Source organism: Pituophis catenifer, unplaced genomic scaffold, assembly GCF_029215685.1.
Source record: "Pituophis catenifer annectens isolate HBS135680 unplaced genomic scaffold, rPitCat1.0.hap2 SCAF_10, whole genome shotgun sequence".
NCBI classification, from domain to species: Eukaryota; Metazoa; Chordata; class Lepidosauria; order Squamata; family Colubridae; genus Pituophis; species Pituophis catenifer.
Genome location: NW_027256890.1, coordinates 30,989,424 through 31,007,257, shown reverse-complemented (window position 1 = coordinate 31,007,257; position 17,834 = coordinate 30,989,424). Strand labels below are relative to the sequence as shown.

Sequence of the window (17,834 nt, the reverse complement as noted above, 5' to 3'; positions counted from 1 at the left end):
TGACAGGTTTATGGGGCCTCCTGCAAGAGAGAGCGAATGGGCCTGAAAGAGACCCAGGACGGGCGAGGGGAGGGGAGTCTCACCTGAAGGGAAGGCCAATTCCTCTCCTCAGCTGCAGACACCTCCACCCCCCCCCCCCCCCGGGGGAGACGACAACCAGATGGGTCACTCTCAAATTTTGAAATGTAACTTTAATGTGACATTTTTAAATCCATGGGGAGTGAACAGAAACATTCTGTCCCAAAGGCTTGGTTCCTTTGCAAGCCCAGGTCTTGCGATGAAAGAGGGGTCCTCTCATATGGAGAGCAACCCCCTCTGGATTTTCTGGGTAGGGGTCTCCTTGTCCTGTGCCCACCCCTCTGCAACTGGGCCCCTGAGGGCCAGCCATGCTTGGGAGGGAAGGGGTGACGGGCTGGCTTCTCTCCTGTGCTACTCCCAGCACCTAGAGGAGCCCCAGCTGGGCTGGTGGGGCTGAGCAAGGGCCTGTTCTCCCCTTCCAGAGACTGAAGCCAGAGGAGTGTGCCATGGGCAGCTGAGGGAAGGGCCGTGTGGGGCATCCTGGAGAGGCCTGGGCCCTCCTGGCACTTATGCTTCCCCCCGCCCCCCCCCCGGATCTGGGAACGAAGGTATTGGGAGTCGGAAGGCTTCATCCAGATGAGAAGGCTGCTTCCTGGCAATTGGGCATCTGGCATTTCCTGGAGGGGGGGGCACCTCCTTTTCCACAAAATCCTTGTAGCTTCAGGGCACACAAAGCGGCTGCCCAGGACGCAAAGCAGGGCAAGGCTTCCTGGCTTGAGGAGACGGTATTTGAGGGTCAGATTCAGCAGAGGCTGCTCCTATTGTAACCACTGCTAGGAAAGCTGGGCTCCAGCTGGGGTGGGCATTGGGTTGCTTGGCTTTGCCAAGGATCTGGCCCTTCCGGCTTCCTCTCCCCCGTCCCCCAATTCCCTGCCCAGCTTCTGGGAAGTCAGCGTAATCCTGCCCTTGCTCAGCAGCCTTACCCTGGGATGGCAGGTCGGAGAAGGGAAGCGGCTGCCTGCCGCTGAACTCCCAGGGCTCTTGCCTACCGCTGCTGCCACCACAGAGCCTGGCCACGTGACTGCCCAGCAGAGGAAGACCCAAGCTGATCCCTCTTCCTCGGGGGACGGGGGGGGGGGGCGGGGAGGCAGGGTGGTGTGTCCTTCAGCATTCCGGTGGATGAAAGGCGATTAGGACTCAATCTTATTAACCACTTTGCAGCCTCTGCAAAGACACAGAAGGGGGACCAGGCCTGTTCTCCCTCCCGCCACTCTGCTCCAAGGCTGCCTGGCCCTTCCCTCCCTTGCAGCTGGGGAGCCAACTCTCGCCTCATGGCCTTTCAGAAAGTGGGTGCCTCCTCGGATGGTTTAGGAGGCCTCCATAGAGCCAGATCAAGAACCAAGGAAGGCTGCTGGGAGGAAGGAGGAAGGCACAAGGGAACTGCAGCCATCAGGGTTGGATCACTGGCAGGAGAGATCAAATTGGCTGAGATCATGTGGGCTGGGCTGATCCCAAAGCCCCCCATTTATGCTAAGGAGAAAATGCTTTTGCTTTTTTAAAAACGAGGGCAGAAGCTTGGAACAAGACTGGGAAGAGAAATGGGGTTTATTCCGTGTCTCCAGAAGCCTCAGAATTAATTGCCAGAAATCTCCAGAGATCTGGAGGAAAAGCCCAGGATTAGTTGAGACAGAGGGAACTTTTTTTAGGACTTCTGTATTCTCTTTGTACAAGTTCAGTAATTGTATATTTTATGCAACTTGGATCTCTTGATGACAGAGGCCAGCATCATTTTATAATCTGCCTTGTTTCCTCATAATTAAATACCTTTTTTCCTGCCAGATCCTTTTAAGTGATTATATTTGAACACATTTTCATTTTTATCTCCTGTACCACTAAATGTTTGGGATGTCACTTAAAGCTAAAAAAAAAAAGATTTTATTCACCTCTTATGAGAGTGTCCTGTCTCCCGAAGGAAGGGTTGATTCTACAGTACAAGGGGATGGTTATAGAATTTATTTCGTTCCCCCCCCCCCATTTTGCCAAGAAAGCACCCCAGATTGTGGAATCATTGTCCCATATTAGGGTTACTGTTAGCATCCCAGATTTGTGTCCCCTGGAAGAGAAGCAACCACTGACTCTAAACTGGAGGCAGAGCTAATGTGGGTCAGCCCAGATATTCCCTGGGAGAGCAGGTTTGAGACCCAGATATGTGGCGCTTCGATGGGGCAGATAGTGGTGATGAGCCAGCAGCTCTGCCCCCCCCCCCAAAGAGTCTTGTAATTCTTTGGTTTGGATTCTAAAGCCTTTTCTGGACACTTTGATGTCTTCCCTCAAGGGTCAGGAACCACAGCAGTTTCCTTCTGGAGAGGAGGGGGGGATTGTATACCCCACCTTAAAGCAGGAGTCTTTAAATGTTAGAGCTTCTTTCCCCATTGCCCACTTGCCCAGAGGAGGGAAATTAGTCAGTTTATCCACAGCACAAAGGAACAAAAGCACTTTTTAAAAAAGCAGGGAAAGATAGAGTTTGGGAACCTCAGCTGAAGTTTTCTAGTGCAGTCCTCCAGAACCTGCTCCTTGCTTGCTCTTCCATTTGCAGATAAGAAGTTGGGCTGACGGGGTCAGAGATGCTCCGTATTTTATTTCTTTATTATCAAACAGCTTCCCTCTTGCCAACTAAGGCCTGCCTCAGTGAGGGTTTCCCTAAGGGCTAGCCCAGAGCTATGCCATCCAGGCCTTTTGGGGGGGCTGAAATCTGTATGGGGGGCATCGTCCAGCAGCGGGGGTGGGGGGGGAAGGCTGAGGGAGCCATGAAGCTTCTGCCGTCATCAGAGTTTCAGCTTTTCCTGCTTGCTTCATTTCTGGAGAGAGAATCTCTCTGATTTTGATATAAGACGCAGTCAAGTTCCTTTCGTATGAGGTTTGTTCCTTCACCAACAAACCTCAGTGTTGTACAAGAAGGGAGCTTGTGTGGCTGTTGCACTAAGGTCCCTCAGTTGAGGGAGTATAAGTCATGCATAACACAGGCCCTAGGGAACTGGCCTCCGCACTCACTCCGAGGCAGCCTCCATCTTGAGAGGACAGAGGAGAAAGAAAGGGGGGTCGGGGCCAAGACAGAGAACTGAGCTCCACTTCCTAGGTTTGCTCCCAATCCTGGCTCCCGAACCCGGAGAGGGGAATCCGGACCGTTTCCGATGTGGGGTGCGTCCTCTGGGCTCCCCTCTCCCGCTGAGGCCGGCTGCTCTCTGCTGCAGGTGACGTTCACCAAGCGGAAGTTTGGGCTGATGAAGAAGGCCTACGAGCTGAGCGTCCTGTGCGACTGCGAGATCGCCCTCATCATCTTCAACCACTCCAACAAGCTCTTCCAATACGCCAGCACAGACATGGACAAGGTGCTGCTGAAATACACCGAGTACAACGAGCCCCACGAGAGCCGGACCAACGCAGACATCATCGAGGTACGGTGCCCCATCCTTGCCTGGGAAGGGCTCCACTCCTGGGCTTACCATGCCAGAGGCTGGCTGGAGAGCCTGGCTTAGCTCAGTGGGCCTCTGGGGAGAATTTGGGGAGAATTTTAGCCTGGCTTCATGGCCATTGAGCTGGGGGCCAATGGGCCGGGGGTGCCCCGTATCCTAACTAAATGGTATAGGGGATGCCCCGTATCCTAAGCCACAGAAAATGAGCAAACCCTCATCATCTAAGGGAGTTGGGAGTGGGAGGCACCGTGTTACGGTGGTTCTATCTCTCTGGTCGGTCACAGTCGGTGTTGGTAGGAGGACAGAGGTCGACCCCTAGGCCCCTCGTTTGCGGGGTGCCTCAGGGCTTGGTCTTCTCTCCCCTCCTATTTAACATCTACATGAAGCTGCTGGGTGAGATCATCAAACGATACTGTGTGAGGTATCAGCAATAAGCTGATGATACCCAGCTGTATATCTCTACCCTGTGTCAATTCAGTGAGGCGGTGGATGTGATGTGCCTGTGCCTGGAGGCCATGAGGGTCTGGATGGGAGTCAGCAGGCTCAGACTTAACCCAGACAAGACCGAGTGGCTGTGGGTATTGCCTCCTAAAGACTATGTTGACTGTCCATCCTTGGTTCTGGGGGGGGAGAAATTGTCCCCCTCAGAACGGGCTCGCAATTTGGGTGTTCTCCTAGACTCCCAGCTAAGATTAGAGCAACATCTGTCAACTGTGGCTAGGGGGACCTTTGCACAGGTTTGCCTGGTGCACCAGTTGCAACCCTACTTGGATCGGGAGGCTCTCCTCACAGTCACTCATGCCCTTGTCACCTCACGGTTAGATTATTGCAATGCACTCTACATGGGGCTACCCTTGAAAAGTGTTCGGAGACTACAGTTGGTCCAGAACGCAGCCGCGCGAGCTGTCGTGGGTGCACCTAGGTACACCCACATTACACCAATTCTCCGCGAGCTGCACTGGCTCCCTATTGGTCTCCGGTCACAATTCAAGGTGTTGGTTATTACCTTTAAAGCCCTACATGGCTCAGGGCCAGGGTATCTTCGAGACCGCATAGCTCCCAACGACCGGTAAGATCCCACAGAGTTGGTCTCCTCCGGGTCCCGTCAGCTAAACAATGCTGGCTGGCAGGCCCGCAGGGGAGGGCCTTCTCTGTGGTTGCCCCAGCTCTCTGCAACCAGTTACCTCCTGAGATCCGGACCATCCCCTCCCTACTGGTCTTCTGAAAAGCGGTGAAGACCTGGCTTTTCCGGCAGGCCTGGGGCCGTTGATCTCGCTCTTGCGATCTGGCAAGATCCGGCCATGAATGGTGTGAATGGGTTTTAATTGTTTTTAATGTTTTAATTTCTAATGTTTTTATATATGGTTTTTAAATGCATTGTAAGCCACCTTGAGTCTTCGGAGAAAGGCGGCATACAAGTTGAACAAACAAACAAACAAATAAATAAATCTGCACTACCTTGAAGTGGCTCCATTCAGCCTGTGACGTGGCTGCCCCAAAGGGGACAACTTTAAGCAGCTGCTCCAATGTGGTGGGAGTCTTTCCGGGGCCTGGGATCACGGACAGCTTAGGGCCACCACTGTGGCTACGCAGAGTGTGACTCCTGCACGCTCAGGAGAACTGGCTCGAGACCGGAGGTCAGCGAGAGAGCCCTAGGACGGAGCGTGACAAGCTGGCCTCTGGGGCGTTCTGAAGACCAACCCCTCCGTCCGACCCCCTCTGTTTCCCAAAGAGGGAGACGCCGCTGCTGCCATTTCTTTGTCACCTTTCAATGAAAATGTGCCCGTGGGTGGCTCTCTCTGTGCTTGGCAGGATCTAGACAAATGAATGGTTTGGCTGGGTAATTATTGACATTACAAGTGAGCAGAAATTAAGGCACACAAAACCTTTAGTCATTCAATTTATCTGCTCAAGATGGGAGAGAATAGGAAGGGGGAGGGGGAGGAATCATTCTGCAGGGGGGGGGTGGGGATTTTGTGCCAGGTGCACACTTGCACTCTCTCACTCACATGTACGTGCATGCACGCACGCACACACACACAGTCACTGTAAGTTGAATAAAATATAAAGAGGTCTAGAATTTGAGAATCATATTCCATTTGGGGAACAACACTTGAGCTGTTTAGGAACATCCAGCCTTTGTTGACTGTGTTTCAAAGTCTGTGAGGCTAGCAGGGCCGGTGGGGGGGGCGGGGGTGGAGGGGTTGGGGGGGAGTCTGACTTGGCTTCTCGCTTTTCTGCCCCAGGCCACCCATCACTTTCCAGGCCTCCCCACCAAAATGGGTCTCCTGCAGGGCTGCTGAAGCCCCTGCCAGCCAGGGAGCGTGAGGCTTTTGGGGGGGGGGTGATTTTTGCTGGGGTCTAGGCGAGTGAGGTTACATGTGGGATGGGCCTGAGCTTCTCCCCTTGCGCCCGGCTCCATTGGTGGCTCCCCAATTGGCCCTTCACTGTAAGTCTTTGGGGAAGTGAGGAAGGTGCAGGGACTCTGTGCCCGGGGATGGCCGTAGTGGCTGAGCAAAGGGCCTTCTGGCATGAGCTTCCTCCAGCCCACCCAGGAGAATCCTCGGCTGCATCCAGCCACCTGCCTGACCCACCAGTCCCAGGTAGCCCAAAGGCTGTGGCAAGCAAACGAGGATTGCCTCCCCTCCTTTCCTATCAAGCACCATATTGGGCGAAGCAGTGTTTCCAGATGGTATGGTTGTCTGCCATTGAGGAAACATGAAAAGGGTCGTGGAACTGCTAAGATAAGCTCCTCTCACTGAAAAGCCCCCACCTTGGCCCTCCCCTCCACAGCCCCCGGCTTCTCTCCAGATCTTGTTTGGCAGTTGGCGCAAAGGTGCCAGGGAAGTCACTTGGGGCAGAGGAGAAGCAAAATGGGTTAATCCAGGTAAGGCGGACGCCCTGTGGCCAGGAAATCAACTAATCTGAATGAAGGATTAGGGCTGTCCTAGATAGGGCTGCCTTCCCTGGGGTCCTCGCTGCTCCGTCTGCATGCGTGCGTGCGTGTCTGTCTGTCTGTCCCTGTCCCCTTACTTACTGACTTCATCATCCCTGCCTTCCAGAAGGGCCGTCTCCATACAGAAGGTGTCACTTTAGTGAGAACTTCATCCCTTTCCGAATCCAAATGGAAATGCCACCCTATCCTTGGGAGCATTTTTTCTTCCAAATTTCTTTAACAACCTTGAACATTTTGAACAACCTTGAACATTTTCTTGCTTAACATGACAGTTAAGTTGGGGACGTAAAGGAGAGCTGGGTCATTTTGGCTGGCACAACAGTCCCCAAATCGGTGGGTACTGTGGATCCAGAGCTGAGTGGTGAACTCTGGGCTTCCTGCCTGAAATGGGTGCATTCAGTTGGATATGTGAGACTGGTGCCCCCCAGCCCTTCTCCCATGTGCTGCCCTTGAGCCAGACTTTCCCCATCCTGTAGATGTTTCTTTCCTTTTTCTTGCCCGGCTGCACAGCTTTCATTTTCTCCCTGTTAAATTCCATTCTGTGTGTTTCCACCCACACTTCTAGCCCCAGTCTATTTGAGCTTCCCCCCTGCTCTCCCAAGTCTTAGCGCACACACCCCAGCTTCACATGGCACGGGTCTGCGGTCCCCCTCCTCAAGACCACCTGAGCCCAGGTCTTGGGCATGCACGCCAGCCGTGGCTCTCGTCCGCCCTCAGCTCCTGGCACAAAGGGCCCTGCTTGTGTGCCAGGGGGGGGGGTTTGCGGGGCAGCGAAGGGCTACAGAAAAACAGTGCTTGGCCCAATTTTCTTTGGGGGGGCGGAATCCAATGGCAACAAGAAGCAGAAGGGGGATGGAGGAGGAATCGTGTTTACTGCACTACTGCATTCCCCTCCCCCCATCTTCCTTGGTACAAACTTTCTGACTGAGATGGGTGGCCCAGTGTGGGGGCGGGGGCTCAGAGAAGTAGGTCTCAGCAAAACCCTTGCGGTTGGTGGCCATTTATAATGCTGGTGAGGCTTTGCTGCTGCTGCTGCTGTGTTTTTTCCCCTTTTGCTTGCCTTCCCCTCCTTCCTGAGCTCTTTGGCTGGCTCTTGCTCCCCCCCCATCTGAATTCAAGCCTTTGGGGTCTTTCCTGAATTTGGGGAGGGGATGCTTCTTTGCTGCTTACAACCCCACCCACCCCCACGAGAGTGTCTTTGTTCATATGCCCCCCCCCCCACATTTGTAAAGGACAGGATTGCAGGATCGTCCTTGCAAGTTGCAGCTGAGGTCAGCAGGGGCTGCACAGTTGCACCCTCCGTGGGCCACATCTGGGCCACTTTGAGAAGAGCCACATCCCATGATGGCTACAGTGGCGGAGCCCAGATGGAAGGCTGGGAAGCCAGATGTGGCTGGCGGTCGAGTTGCTGCCTTCTGTGTTTCGTGCTGGTTTTTCAGCGCAGTTGCCAGGCTGGTTATGAGCAGGAGTCTTATTTTTATTTTGTTTGTTTGTTTGTTCTTGTATTCATTAAATTTAAATGCCATGGAGAGGTGCTCCACTCCATCCCCTTTATGGTGGCTGTGGGAAGGTGCCCCCCCGCCTCTCCCTGGTCCTTCTGGGCTCCAGAACCACTTCCTCTTCCTCTTCCTCTTCCTCTTCCAAGGGCAGCAGCTGGCCTTTGGGGCAGCCCCAGGAGAGGGCACCCCACTTCCTGGGCTGCTGGAAAGGGCATGTGGGGGAAGGGGTGAGCTGCCCTTCCAGGAGGGGGGAGGGAAGAGGACAGCTGCTCTAAGCCTTGCCTGCTGCCTGAATCATAGCCGGGATACGTGCCGGCCGCCTCCTCTCGCCTCGATGGCTCAGGGTAAAGTTTGGCGCTATGGGATTCCGGCTCTTTCTCACCCAAAGTCATCTTCCTCTTCTTTCTAAAATTATAATTCCATGAATTAATAATGGTCACTCACAGTACATAGGTGTACATTGGAAAAAAAGTCCGGCGTGTTCATGACCCCGTTTCCTCTGGGAATCCATGTCCGTTAGCCTTATTTCTGTGCCTGGGTCTTTTCCCTCTACTGTTCAGGGCATCTCTCTCTCTCTCTCTCTCTCTCTCTCTCTCTCTCTCTCTCTCTCTCTCTCTTTCTCTCTCTCTCTCTCTCTCTCTCCTCCCTCCCTCCCTCCCTCCCTCCTTTCCCCTCCCCCTCCCTCTCTCTCTCTCTCTCTCTCTCTCTCCCTCCCTCCCTCCTTTCCCCTCCCCCTCCCTCTCTCTCACACACGCCCAAGCACACACCGAGACCCCTTTCAATTTCTCATTAGCCCAACAAGAGATCAAGACTTCTCCACTAGCCTGCTGCAACTTGACTTGCAAAAAGCATTGGCAAGTGGGGGCTCCGTAATGGGGTCTAATTGCTTCTGGTATTTTGAAAACACAATGATTAAGTGTGGCAGCGGAAGGCAGCCTTCAAATCAGCTGCCATGCCTGGAATAAATACTTGGTAAACATGGCGTTTGATGTTCTCGTGACAGGCATGGGAAGTGTGCAGCCGCTTCTCTTCTGCCTGGGAAGAGATGGGCCTCGAGCGAGGGGGACGCGGACGAGCCGCCAAGCAGGTTCTCAAGATTCCTTCAGATCCAGGGGATCTCTGTCCAGTTTGTTTTATTCCCTGGAATCGAGTTCTGGGTTCTGTTATAATTCAACGTGCCATTGTCTCCAGGAAGCAGAGCCACCTCCTGCTGGCTCCAGTGACCACAGATCAGCCCTGGCCTGGCCTGAGGTCCACACTGACCCAGCAGGTGCACAAGTGGGACCAGGAATGGCAGGGGGGCCAGAGGAGGGGGTCTCCTCCGCTTGAGCACCTGGACTCCCGTCCCTTCCCAGGTGCCAGCCGCTCTGCCGAGGCCCCACCTGAACGTCTCCCGGTTGTGCTTTCAGACCTTAAGAAAGAAAGGCTTTAATGGTTGCGAGAGTCCCGAACCCGACGGGGAAGACTCCATTGACCAGAGCCCTCTGACGGAGGACAAGTACCGCAAAGCCAGCGAGGACCTGGACAACTTCTTCAAGCGCTACGGCGTAAGTAGCTGCCCCCAGCCGGCCAGAAACCCCTCACCATCTCTCTCTCTCTCTCTCTCTCTTCTCTCTCGTTCTCGTCTGTTTGTTGGATTCAACCTTCCCCTCCCCCCCCGACCTCCCTTCCACACTGGCCGGACAGGCGCTGAACAAGAAGCATAGAGAGGGTGAGAGCCCCGACGGGGAGGACATCTTTACCCTGACACCCCAGACTGAAGAAAAGTATAAAAAGATTGATGAGGAGTTTGATAAAATGATGCAGACTTACAGGCTCACAGTGAGTAACGGGGGGCAGCCCACTCGCTCCCCTCCGCATGGCAAGGGCAGCTGCCGAACCGTGTGCCCTGCACATTGTGCAGCCCTGCACGTCCTCCAGACATTAACACGCGTGTGGACGCCCTTCCCTGACATCTGCTTGCCTGGTCAAGACCCTCCCATATGCCTGGGGGGAGCAAAGGGGAGCGGGCAGGGGCTTGGTCCCCTGAGGAGATCAAGAAGGAAGGGACTCTGCCAGGGAGATGCAGGTTCAGAGGAGACCGTCCTGCCCTCCATGCTTTCTGACACAGGTTCCCCCCAAGAGAGAAAGAGGAGAGAGTCTGCCCCCCTCCCTCTGGGCATCAGGCCAGACTGGCTTTATTTATTTAGCATTTATTTATTAAACAAATGTATATAACTGCCCAACTCTCACATAGGTGACGGCACATTTTTTACAAAATGTAAAAAAAAAAATCCATCCTATAAGAACAACGCTCTCCACCAGCCTTTCTCTCTCCTTTCAACTCTCTTTGGTTTGAGGGTCTCGGTGCAAAAACAGCAGCAGGAGATCAGCTGTAAAACAGGCCGACTTTGCTTCTGGTGGGCAGGAGACCCAAAGGCGGCTGGGGCCTGTTTTGCCCCCAGAGCCTCTGAGGGTGGTGTGGCCTGAAAATGACTTGAGAGGACGCAGCTGGGGTCACCCTTGACGGGGACATGCAGTGGGGTGCCTTGTCTGGGCTCCACTCCTGAGGGGCTGACAGGAGAATGTGGCCCCTGAACTGGCTCCAGGGATGATAATACTGAGTCAGAGTCACAGGTCTGAAGGGGGTGGAGGCGGTTTGGGAGGAGAGGGGGAGTGCATGAGCTTCCTGAGAGAATTAACCCCCACCTAACCCTCTGCCTAACTAGCTAGTAACCCGAGCTGTGCCCGGCCAGAGCTTTGGTGTCATCCCCCAGAGCTGCAGCTCCTGGCAGATCTTCTTCTCTTCCTGCCCCACAAGGTCCAGTCTGTTCATGAGACCAAGAGGAGGCTGGGGCGGCTGAAGGCAGAAGAAACAGAGAAGGGGGAAAGCAGAGGTGGCAGCAGACCCCAGACTCTTCCCCAAAGCAAGTGGCATGTCCACGGTCCCAAGGCAACGGGGTGGGCAAGGCAATGGGGCCCAGGCTTTCTGCTGAGACCGGTATGGGGAGAAAGCAACTCCGCTCTGATTCGATTCCAGAGAGGTCACTTCCCGCAGACTTCGCCATTACAGAGCGGTCAGGCAGTGCCAGGGCCGGACTCAGTCGGGGGCCCTTCTGACTGAGCAGCTTCCAGCCAAGATCCGTCCTTACCTGTGGGAAAGGACACACACACCGAGCAGAGGAGGCTGCAGCCTCTGGAAAGGCAGCTGCTGTGTGGCAGGCTGCTCTGAGCATCCTCCAGGGCTTTGCACACTCATATGCGCACCAACGTCAAGGATTTCCCCACTTTGCCACAACAGCAGCAACCTCTGAAAACTTCAGACGCAGCACAGGGAAAGTGCTGTGGCCGTCCAGTAAATAGAGGAATTAAAGCCACCAGATTCTTGTAGTGATTTAAACCATGGCGAAGGACTGAATATTCTCAGTTGGCATCAAAAAGACAAGGCACCTGCTAGTTACCCTTCCTTGGAGTGGATGGGCACCCCAGAAGCCCCAGGGCCCCAGGGCCTTGGCGTCTTGGCCAGAGTTTCACGACCATCTCTTCAGCAAAGTTTTTCCCACCAAGCACCCATGCAGGGACCTCAGAGGGCGGCTAGGCCACCTTCCTGCTGGATGAATCCGGCACTTAACAGCATTCCTGCAAAAAGTCCTCCCCACCCCTAAGGCAGCCCCTCCTAGATGTTCTCCAACTGCTAGCAAAGAAGAACGTGGTTTCATTTCTTGCCCTGCAACTCTTGTGTGTCCTCTCTGATTAAAATGCCCAACTCTTTCACTCCTCTGGAATGGAAGAGTGAAACCCCCCCCCCATCCTCATCCCAACTGTCCTGCTTGCTTCTCCCTTTGCCAGGGCCCAAAATCTCTCTCTCTGGAGAGCAGCTGCAGAACGCAGAGGCTCCTGACCCTGTGGGGTGTGGAGTTGAGTGGTTGTTCCCTTTGTTCTTGCCCAGTTTGTGTCAGGCTCAGGTTGCTAACTCCTCCTTACGTGCCTGCTGTGAAGCCAACCTCTCTCTTCCTCCATTTCTGTCTTTGACTTTCGGGATTATTTTTGCTCACTGATGAGTTTCATGCCCTCCGTCCTGCTTGGTCTAAGGGATGAACATCCAGAGTTGCTCCACCAGCTTTGGATCTGCCAAGCGGGAGAATTGTGCTGGATGAAGGTTGTCTGAGAACTGAATTTGTCAGAGATTTTGTTTGCATCCCAACATTCCTGGTTCAGGCCATCTCTGTGGGCCTGGGAGGCCAGCCTTTGGCTGCCCCGATTCCTTGGAATCCAAAGTCTCCGACAGCCTCTTGTTGCTGAGTGGCTGATCCTGCCAGGTGCTGGTGGCAGAGGAGCCTTTCCCCTCGGCTCCCAGGGCTCAGCCTGCTTTCCTGCCCCTTTTCTCTCCAGTCCTCCGTTCCTGCTCCCAACTTTGCCATGCCTGTGACGGTGCCAGTGACCAACCAGAACGCCCTGCCCTTCAGCAACCCCGGTGGATCCCTAGTGACCCCATCGTTAGTGACTTCCTCCTTGACTGACCCCCGATTGCTGTCCCCGCAGCAGCCGGCCCTCCAGCGCAACACCGTCTCCCCGGCACTCCCGCAGAGGCCGGCCAGTGCAGGTACGGCCTTCTCCCTCCTTCTCCTCAGGGGCTTCTTAGGCAGCGTAAAGGGAATTGTGCAAACCCAAAAGAAAAGAAGAGAGAGAGCAAAAAGCCATAGAAGGAGCCTTGATGCATTCAGGCAAAGGTTTGGCGAAGGTCAGTGGGCCAGGCCCAAACTCGGGGCTGGGGAAACAAGAGCAGACAAACGGGGGCAAGGTAGTCTTGGTGGATAGATAACAGAAGCACAGGGAGTCCTCGACTTATGACTGCAGTGAAGCCTGCCCAGTACAATCGTCAGCTGTGAAGATCATCAAGCAGGTCATCCCATGACCAATGCAGTTTTATTGTCTTTTTTGTGGTGGTCATTAAGCAAATCCACTAAGGTCATTAAGGGAATTCACTAAGCAAATGCTGGTGTCATTAAGTGAATTCATTGTTCACTATGGGGGCTTTTGGCCAAAAGCTGGAAGTAAATGCTGGTTTTTGGCAAAAAGTGTCATAAATTTAGTCCTGTGGCCCACGGCTGTAAATGGCTGATTTTACAATTCTGGCCATTTTTTTCATGCATGGTGATTGATCTAAAAGGTGATCCAGATGTGTCCAGATACGATTTTCGCATGTAGATATGCTCCATGGGATGCCCAGCTCCGGACACAATTTTGGGAATGTGGACAGGCCTAGCTTAAGGGAGGTGGTGGTCATTCTGTCATGATTCCCCCCCCCCATTGGAAAGGGGGGTGCTCAGAGGAACAAAGTGTCTCTGGTGGGACCGTCCTGTTCGAAGGTGGCTCCAGATGCAACTGACCTTGGCTGCTGGCTTCTTCCTAGGGGCGATGCTCGGAGGGGAGCTTGGCAACACGAACGGAGCCTGTCCTAGCCCCGTGGGTGAGTAGCTGCAGCAGAGGAGCCGGCCTGAGGGGGCTCAGGGGAGCCTTCTGGGGAGGTCAGCCCGGGAAAGCCCAAGCACTTGGAATAGGCTCCGAGTCGCCCGCCCCCCTCCACGCCCCCCCCCCCAAACTCCCTTTGCAGTTTTGGAACCTTCTGCTAGACAGCTGAGCCAGAGAGTCGGCTGAGGGCAGAACAGATGCAGGAGGAGCAGCTGGCCTCAAGCCTTTTTGGGGTGACCAAGAAGGAAGGGGGCGGTTGAGACTCCAATGGAACAAGTCGAGGGGGGGAGGGAATTTCACATGGGGGAGACCCAGACGATCCCAGATTGGGTTCCCTCTGCCACTAGCCGGAATGTTGAGCAGCAATTCTTTATATTGTGTCTGAATGTGCATTGAGAATTTTATACATACATATGATATGAAGGGGGGGCTGTCGTATAACCCCCTCCAAAAACAAGCGAGAGAAGAGGCCACCTTTGAAGGTGCATCACCTTGTGTCTGAGGGCCTTCCCCCCCCCACTTCTAGAGAAACTAATCCCATAAATCCTAAGGGAGGGGGCTGTTCTGTGCCCCCTGAGGGTGCTTCCCCTTCTGCCAGCCAGCAGATAAAAATGGTTGAGGCCAAACGCCGTACAGGAGAGAAAAGCCGCCTTTGGCTTTTCTCTCCTGTAGCTGAGCGGCAAAAAAGCCTCCCTTGCAGGCTCCTTCCCAGAAGCTGCCCGAGAGGGGAGCCGGCCTCGGGTGGAGCCCAAAACTGGAGGGGTCCAGGCCAGCCAGTTTTTCTGCCTGGGTTTCAGTCAGAGGCTGCATTTCCTTTATTTCTCCCTGTCAGTTTCAAAACCAGCCATTGCCTGGAATCCTCCTTCAAAGGACGGCCGTTCTGGGTGGCTTCCGAAATAAGGCCGGATCCCTTTTTGGAGGACTCTGCCCTTAATTACAGCGTGTCAGTGGGTGGAGAGGCAGCATCCTGGCCAGCTCTGCTTTTCCGAGTACGCACTCAGCCAGCCTCTCTGGGGCATGGGGGACTGTGCCGGGGGGGGGGGGGGAGCAGAGAGAAGCTGTTCAGCCTGGTGATGCCCTGACCAGTTAGAGCCAACGGGCAGAATGCTGGCCTCATCTGGCTTCATGAGCTCCTTTCTTCGCTATTTCCCATCCTTCCGGCAGGAGGGGCTGCCCTGGCCCCCCCTCCCCCCAAAAAACCCCTCTCTTAGCTGTTTGGCGGCTGATGCCTGGAGGAACACAGAAAAATTCTGTAACCAGATTCAACACCTTCCTTGAGAGCAGCCCACAAGCGGCCTTTGCTGTTTTCTAAGATGCTTCACATGCTAAAAAGTTCAACTTTAGAATGAAACACAGCAAAGGCCCAAGCAGTTGAAGCTGCCCTGGCAAAAGAAGGTCTGGAGGCGGCAGAGAGCGGCAGCCTTTGGAAGCTCTAAGAGAGGCAGCTGGGGGGCACTGAGCTCTGGCCGGCATCTTCCTGGCCACAAAGCTCTCCCGAGGAGAGGAGGGGTCTCAGAGGGTGAGCTGAGCTGCAGGGTCCCAGGAAAGGAGGCCCTGCTGATTTCGGGGAAGGTAGTCAGCTGGGCAGAGGCTGCTGTCTTAGCCCAGGCCCCCTCCCAGCTCCTCTCCATTTCCCAGAGCAGCCCCCACGTCAGCTGTTGTGAGCGGCTGTTCCAGCTTGCAGCTTGGCAAGGCCCCTGAATGTCAGCATTGACGTCACGAAAACATTCCCCTCGTTCCAGGAAACGGGAGCAGGGAGAGCCCTGGGCAGGCCTGCGCGAGACCCGGAGGACCACTCGGGACCTCTTTTTCTGGGCTCTTCTCTCTGGTCGTGGTGCTTCGGCACAGTGCGAGGCAAGGCTCAATCTCTCTCCCACTTCACCTGGGAAAGTTCTGCTGTTTGTATTACTCTAAAGCAGGTTTCTCCCCTCTGGCCGTGATGGATGGACTAAAACTCCCAGGATTCCACAGCCGGCATGGAGTTGACGTCTGCCCATTTTAAAGCTGCCATGGCTGAGAAACTCTCCTTTCAGCTTGTGCCAGGGACTGCTGAGCCCGCAGTTCCCCTGATTCCTCAGCCACCTGAAAGCCAACTGGGTGACGGTGCAGTTGGGCTTCTGGTCTGCGGCTCAGATGAACCTGCACAGCTGCCGAGGCTATCAGCAGCCAGGCAGCGGCTGTGGGAGGTGGAGGCCTGCAGAGCCGGCATCTGTACTAAGCGCTGTGAGGGGCTTTCCTGGGGGCTGGAAGAATGCCAGGGCAAGAGGGTGCAGAATGAGCCCCACAGATGCCCCTGGGAAGATGGCAGGTGCCCTTTGCCCCTTGCCAACTGCCATGCTAGGAGGGCCCGATGAAGTTTGTGGGCTAATGCCCGCCTCTGGCACATTGGCACCCTGGCCTCGTAGTGAGGAAGGGGCTGGTGAGCTCTGGTTCTGGGGCGGCTCAGACTGACTTCCCAGTTTAGGGCTGGTGGTCCTTGCCCAGTCGGTCTGTCCAAATTGTTTCCGGACAGCTCGTGTTTCAGCGAAAGCCGTGGCTGCTCTCTGCTCCAGGGTGGACCTCCAGAAACCAGCAGGAAAAGCTGGGCTTATTTCAGAAACGTATAATTTGCATTGGCCACAGTGGAGAAGGGACAGCTACACGTTTCCCAACATTGCAAACTCTTGGAATGGCTTTGTCCTCTCTTGCAGGCAACGGCTACGTCAGCGCCAGGGCCTCCCCGAATCTCCTCCCCGTCTCCAATGGAAACAGTCTAGGAAAGGCCGTCCCGGCGAAGTCACCCCCACCACCACCCCAGCACAGCAACCCTCTGGCCACCAACATCCGCAAGCCGGACCTCCGGGTCATCACCTCCCAGGGCGGGAAAGGCCTCCTGCAGCACCTGGTGAGTCCAGCTTGGAAAGTCCGGCCTTTGAGGGGTCCGAACCCTGAAATTCCTTCCAGTCTTCAGCTCGTCTTTGTGAAGGCCCAAAGCATCGTCTTCTAGCCCAGAGCCTCGTTGGAGGATGCTGTTGGTGAATGGAGGAGGCTCTTTGGGAAAGGGAAGTGGGGAGGGGCTTGCTCCAGTCCAGTCTGACCCCACTTCTTGATCAGCTGCCCTCAAATAGGCCGTCTGGCTCTGGCTAAAGAAGACGCCTCCCTCCGCGTTTTGTGGGAACAGCCTCTTGGCGGGCAAAATTCTGCTTTCTACTTATTGGTTTTAAAGATTGCAGAAATCTTTAGGCTTTGGTCTGTTCCGCTTCAGTCTAGCAAAATAGTTTTAATCTGTTAATGCCATTGATCTGCAACATTGCATCCGTTTGCAATGCTGGCTAGGGAATTCTGGGAGTTTAAGTCCACAGGAGGAGGTCTCAAAGTTGCCAAGGTCCTCTGTCCTGCGGGCTTTGTCAAAGGGCTAATACAGTATCCACAAGGGGGCCGTTTTGGTGCAGCCGGGCAATTCCAAAATTAAGGCGACTATTTCCTACATTGGTGTTTTCCACCTGGAGTTCCCCACTTAAATTAGACGAATTAGCCCAGGAGTGACTTTTGTGGTCCACAAATGAAACAGAATTCTCAGTGAATGTGGGAAGCAATATCAGAATTAGGAATTAAATGTAATAAGTTTCCTTTGCTTTCATTTTTATTCTGCATCCAGACGGACGATCAGTTGGATCTGGTGAGCTATGCATGGGTGTGCCTGTGTGTGTTTGTGTGTGTTGTGTACGTGTGTGTGTATGCAAAAGACACAGGGGCCTTTTGTCAACCGCTGTCCTAAAATGGTGAGTTGGATGTTGGGGGTCTCCCAGAGGAAACACGGGCTTCTACACTGGCTTCTGGCCCCTTCTGAGGGGTCTCGGTGGTTTTCCTCCTGCGGGTGCATGCTTGCCAACTGCATAAATTGCCTGTCTCTCTCTGCCCCCCCACCCCCACCCCCAGGATTGGCATCTCTCGGCCTGAGACTGACAGGCCACCCTCTCTCTTGCCCTTCCTTAGTGAGGAGGAGAAAGAGGTGTTTGTCTGAATCCTCACCTCCCACCCACCCCCTTGTGGCATGGCTCCTTCCTTTGGGTGCTGCCTCTCTTCACTGCTCCCCCAGCACTGATCATCAGGCTGAGTATCCTCACTAGCACAGCTCAGTTAGCCCACTGAGCCTCTGTTCCGTCCCTTCAGGATCTGGGCATGAACCCCGACACCCAGTTCCCCCCTCCAAATAGTGCCTGGCACCCAGTGCAGAAGAAGCCAAGGCACGAGCCCGGCTCTGGGCTCCAGACTCCTCTAGCTTTGGGGACTGCTGGAGTGCCAGATGAAGGACACTGCTGAAGGGCTCCCATCCCGAGCACTGGGGCACTGGCCTTGGGGTCTCTGGCATCTCTTGAGATGGAAGGAGGAAGGCTCAAGGCATTGGGGGCGGGGGGGCGTCTCCCTGTTCCCCCTGTGCTATTGGTCCTGGAATGG

At 54.7% G+C, this 17,834-nt stretch overlaps 1 protein-coding gene across 5 annotated transcripts in view; it reads left to right on the top strand.

Moving 5' to 3' along the window:
* The window catches only part of MEF2D (myocyte enhancer factor 2D), a 93,498-nt gene that overhangs the window by 68,786 nt on the left and 6,878 nt on the right, over nucleotides 1–17,834 (top strand). For 2 of the 5 annotated variants that reach the window (XM_070950465.1, XM_070950464.1), the window contains exons 3-8: nucleotides 3,270–3,473; nucleotides 9,356–9,493; nucleotides 12,318–12,528; nucleotides 13,339–13,395; nucleotides 16,088–16,281; nucleotides 17,035–17,055. In XM_070950465.1, the coding sequence (XP_070806566.1) occupies nucleotides 3,270–3,473; nucleotides 9,356–9,493; nucleotides 12,318–12,528; nucleotides 13,339–13,395; nucleotides 16,088–16,281; nucleotides 17,035–17,055 (825 nt within the window). Of the gene's footprint in view, nucleotides 1–3,269; nucleotides 3,474–9,355; nucleotides 9,494–9,632; nucleotides 9,768–12,317; nucleotides 12,529–13,338; nucleotides 13,396–16,087; nucleotides 16,282–17,034; nucleotides 17,056–17,834 lie in introns of all 5 variants that reach the window. The other 3 variants (XM_070950468.1, XM_070950467.1, XM_070950466.1) reach the window with 2 other exon arrangements.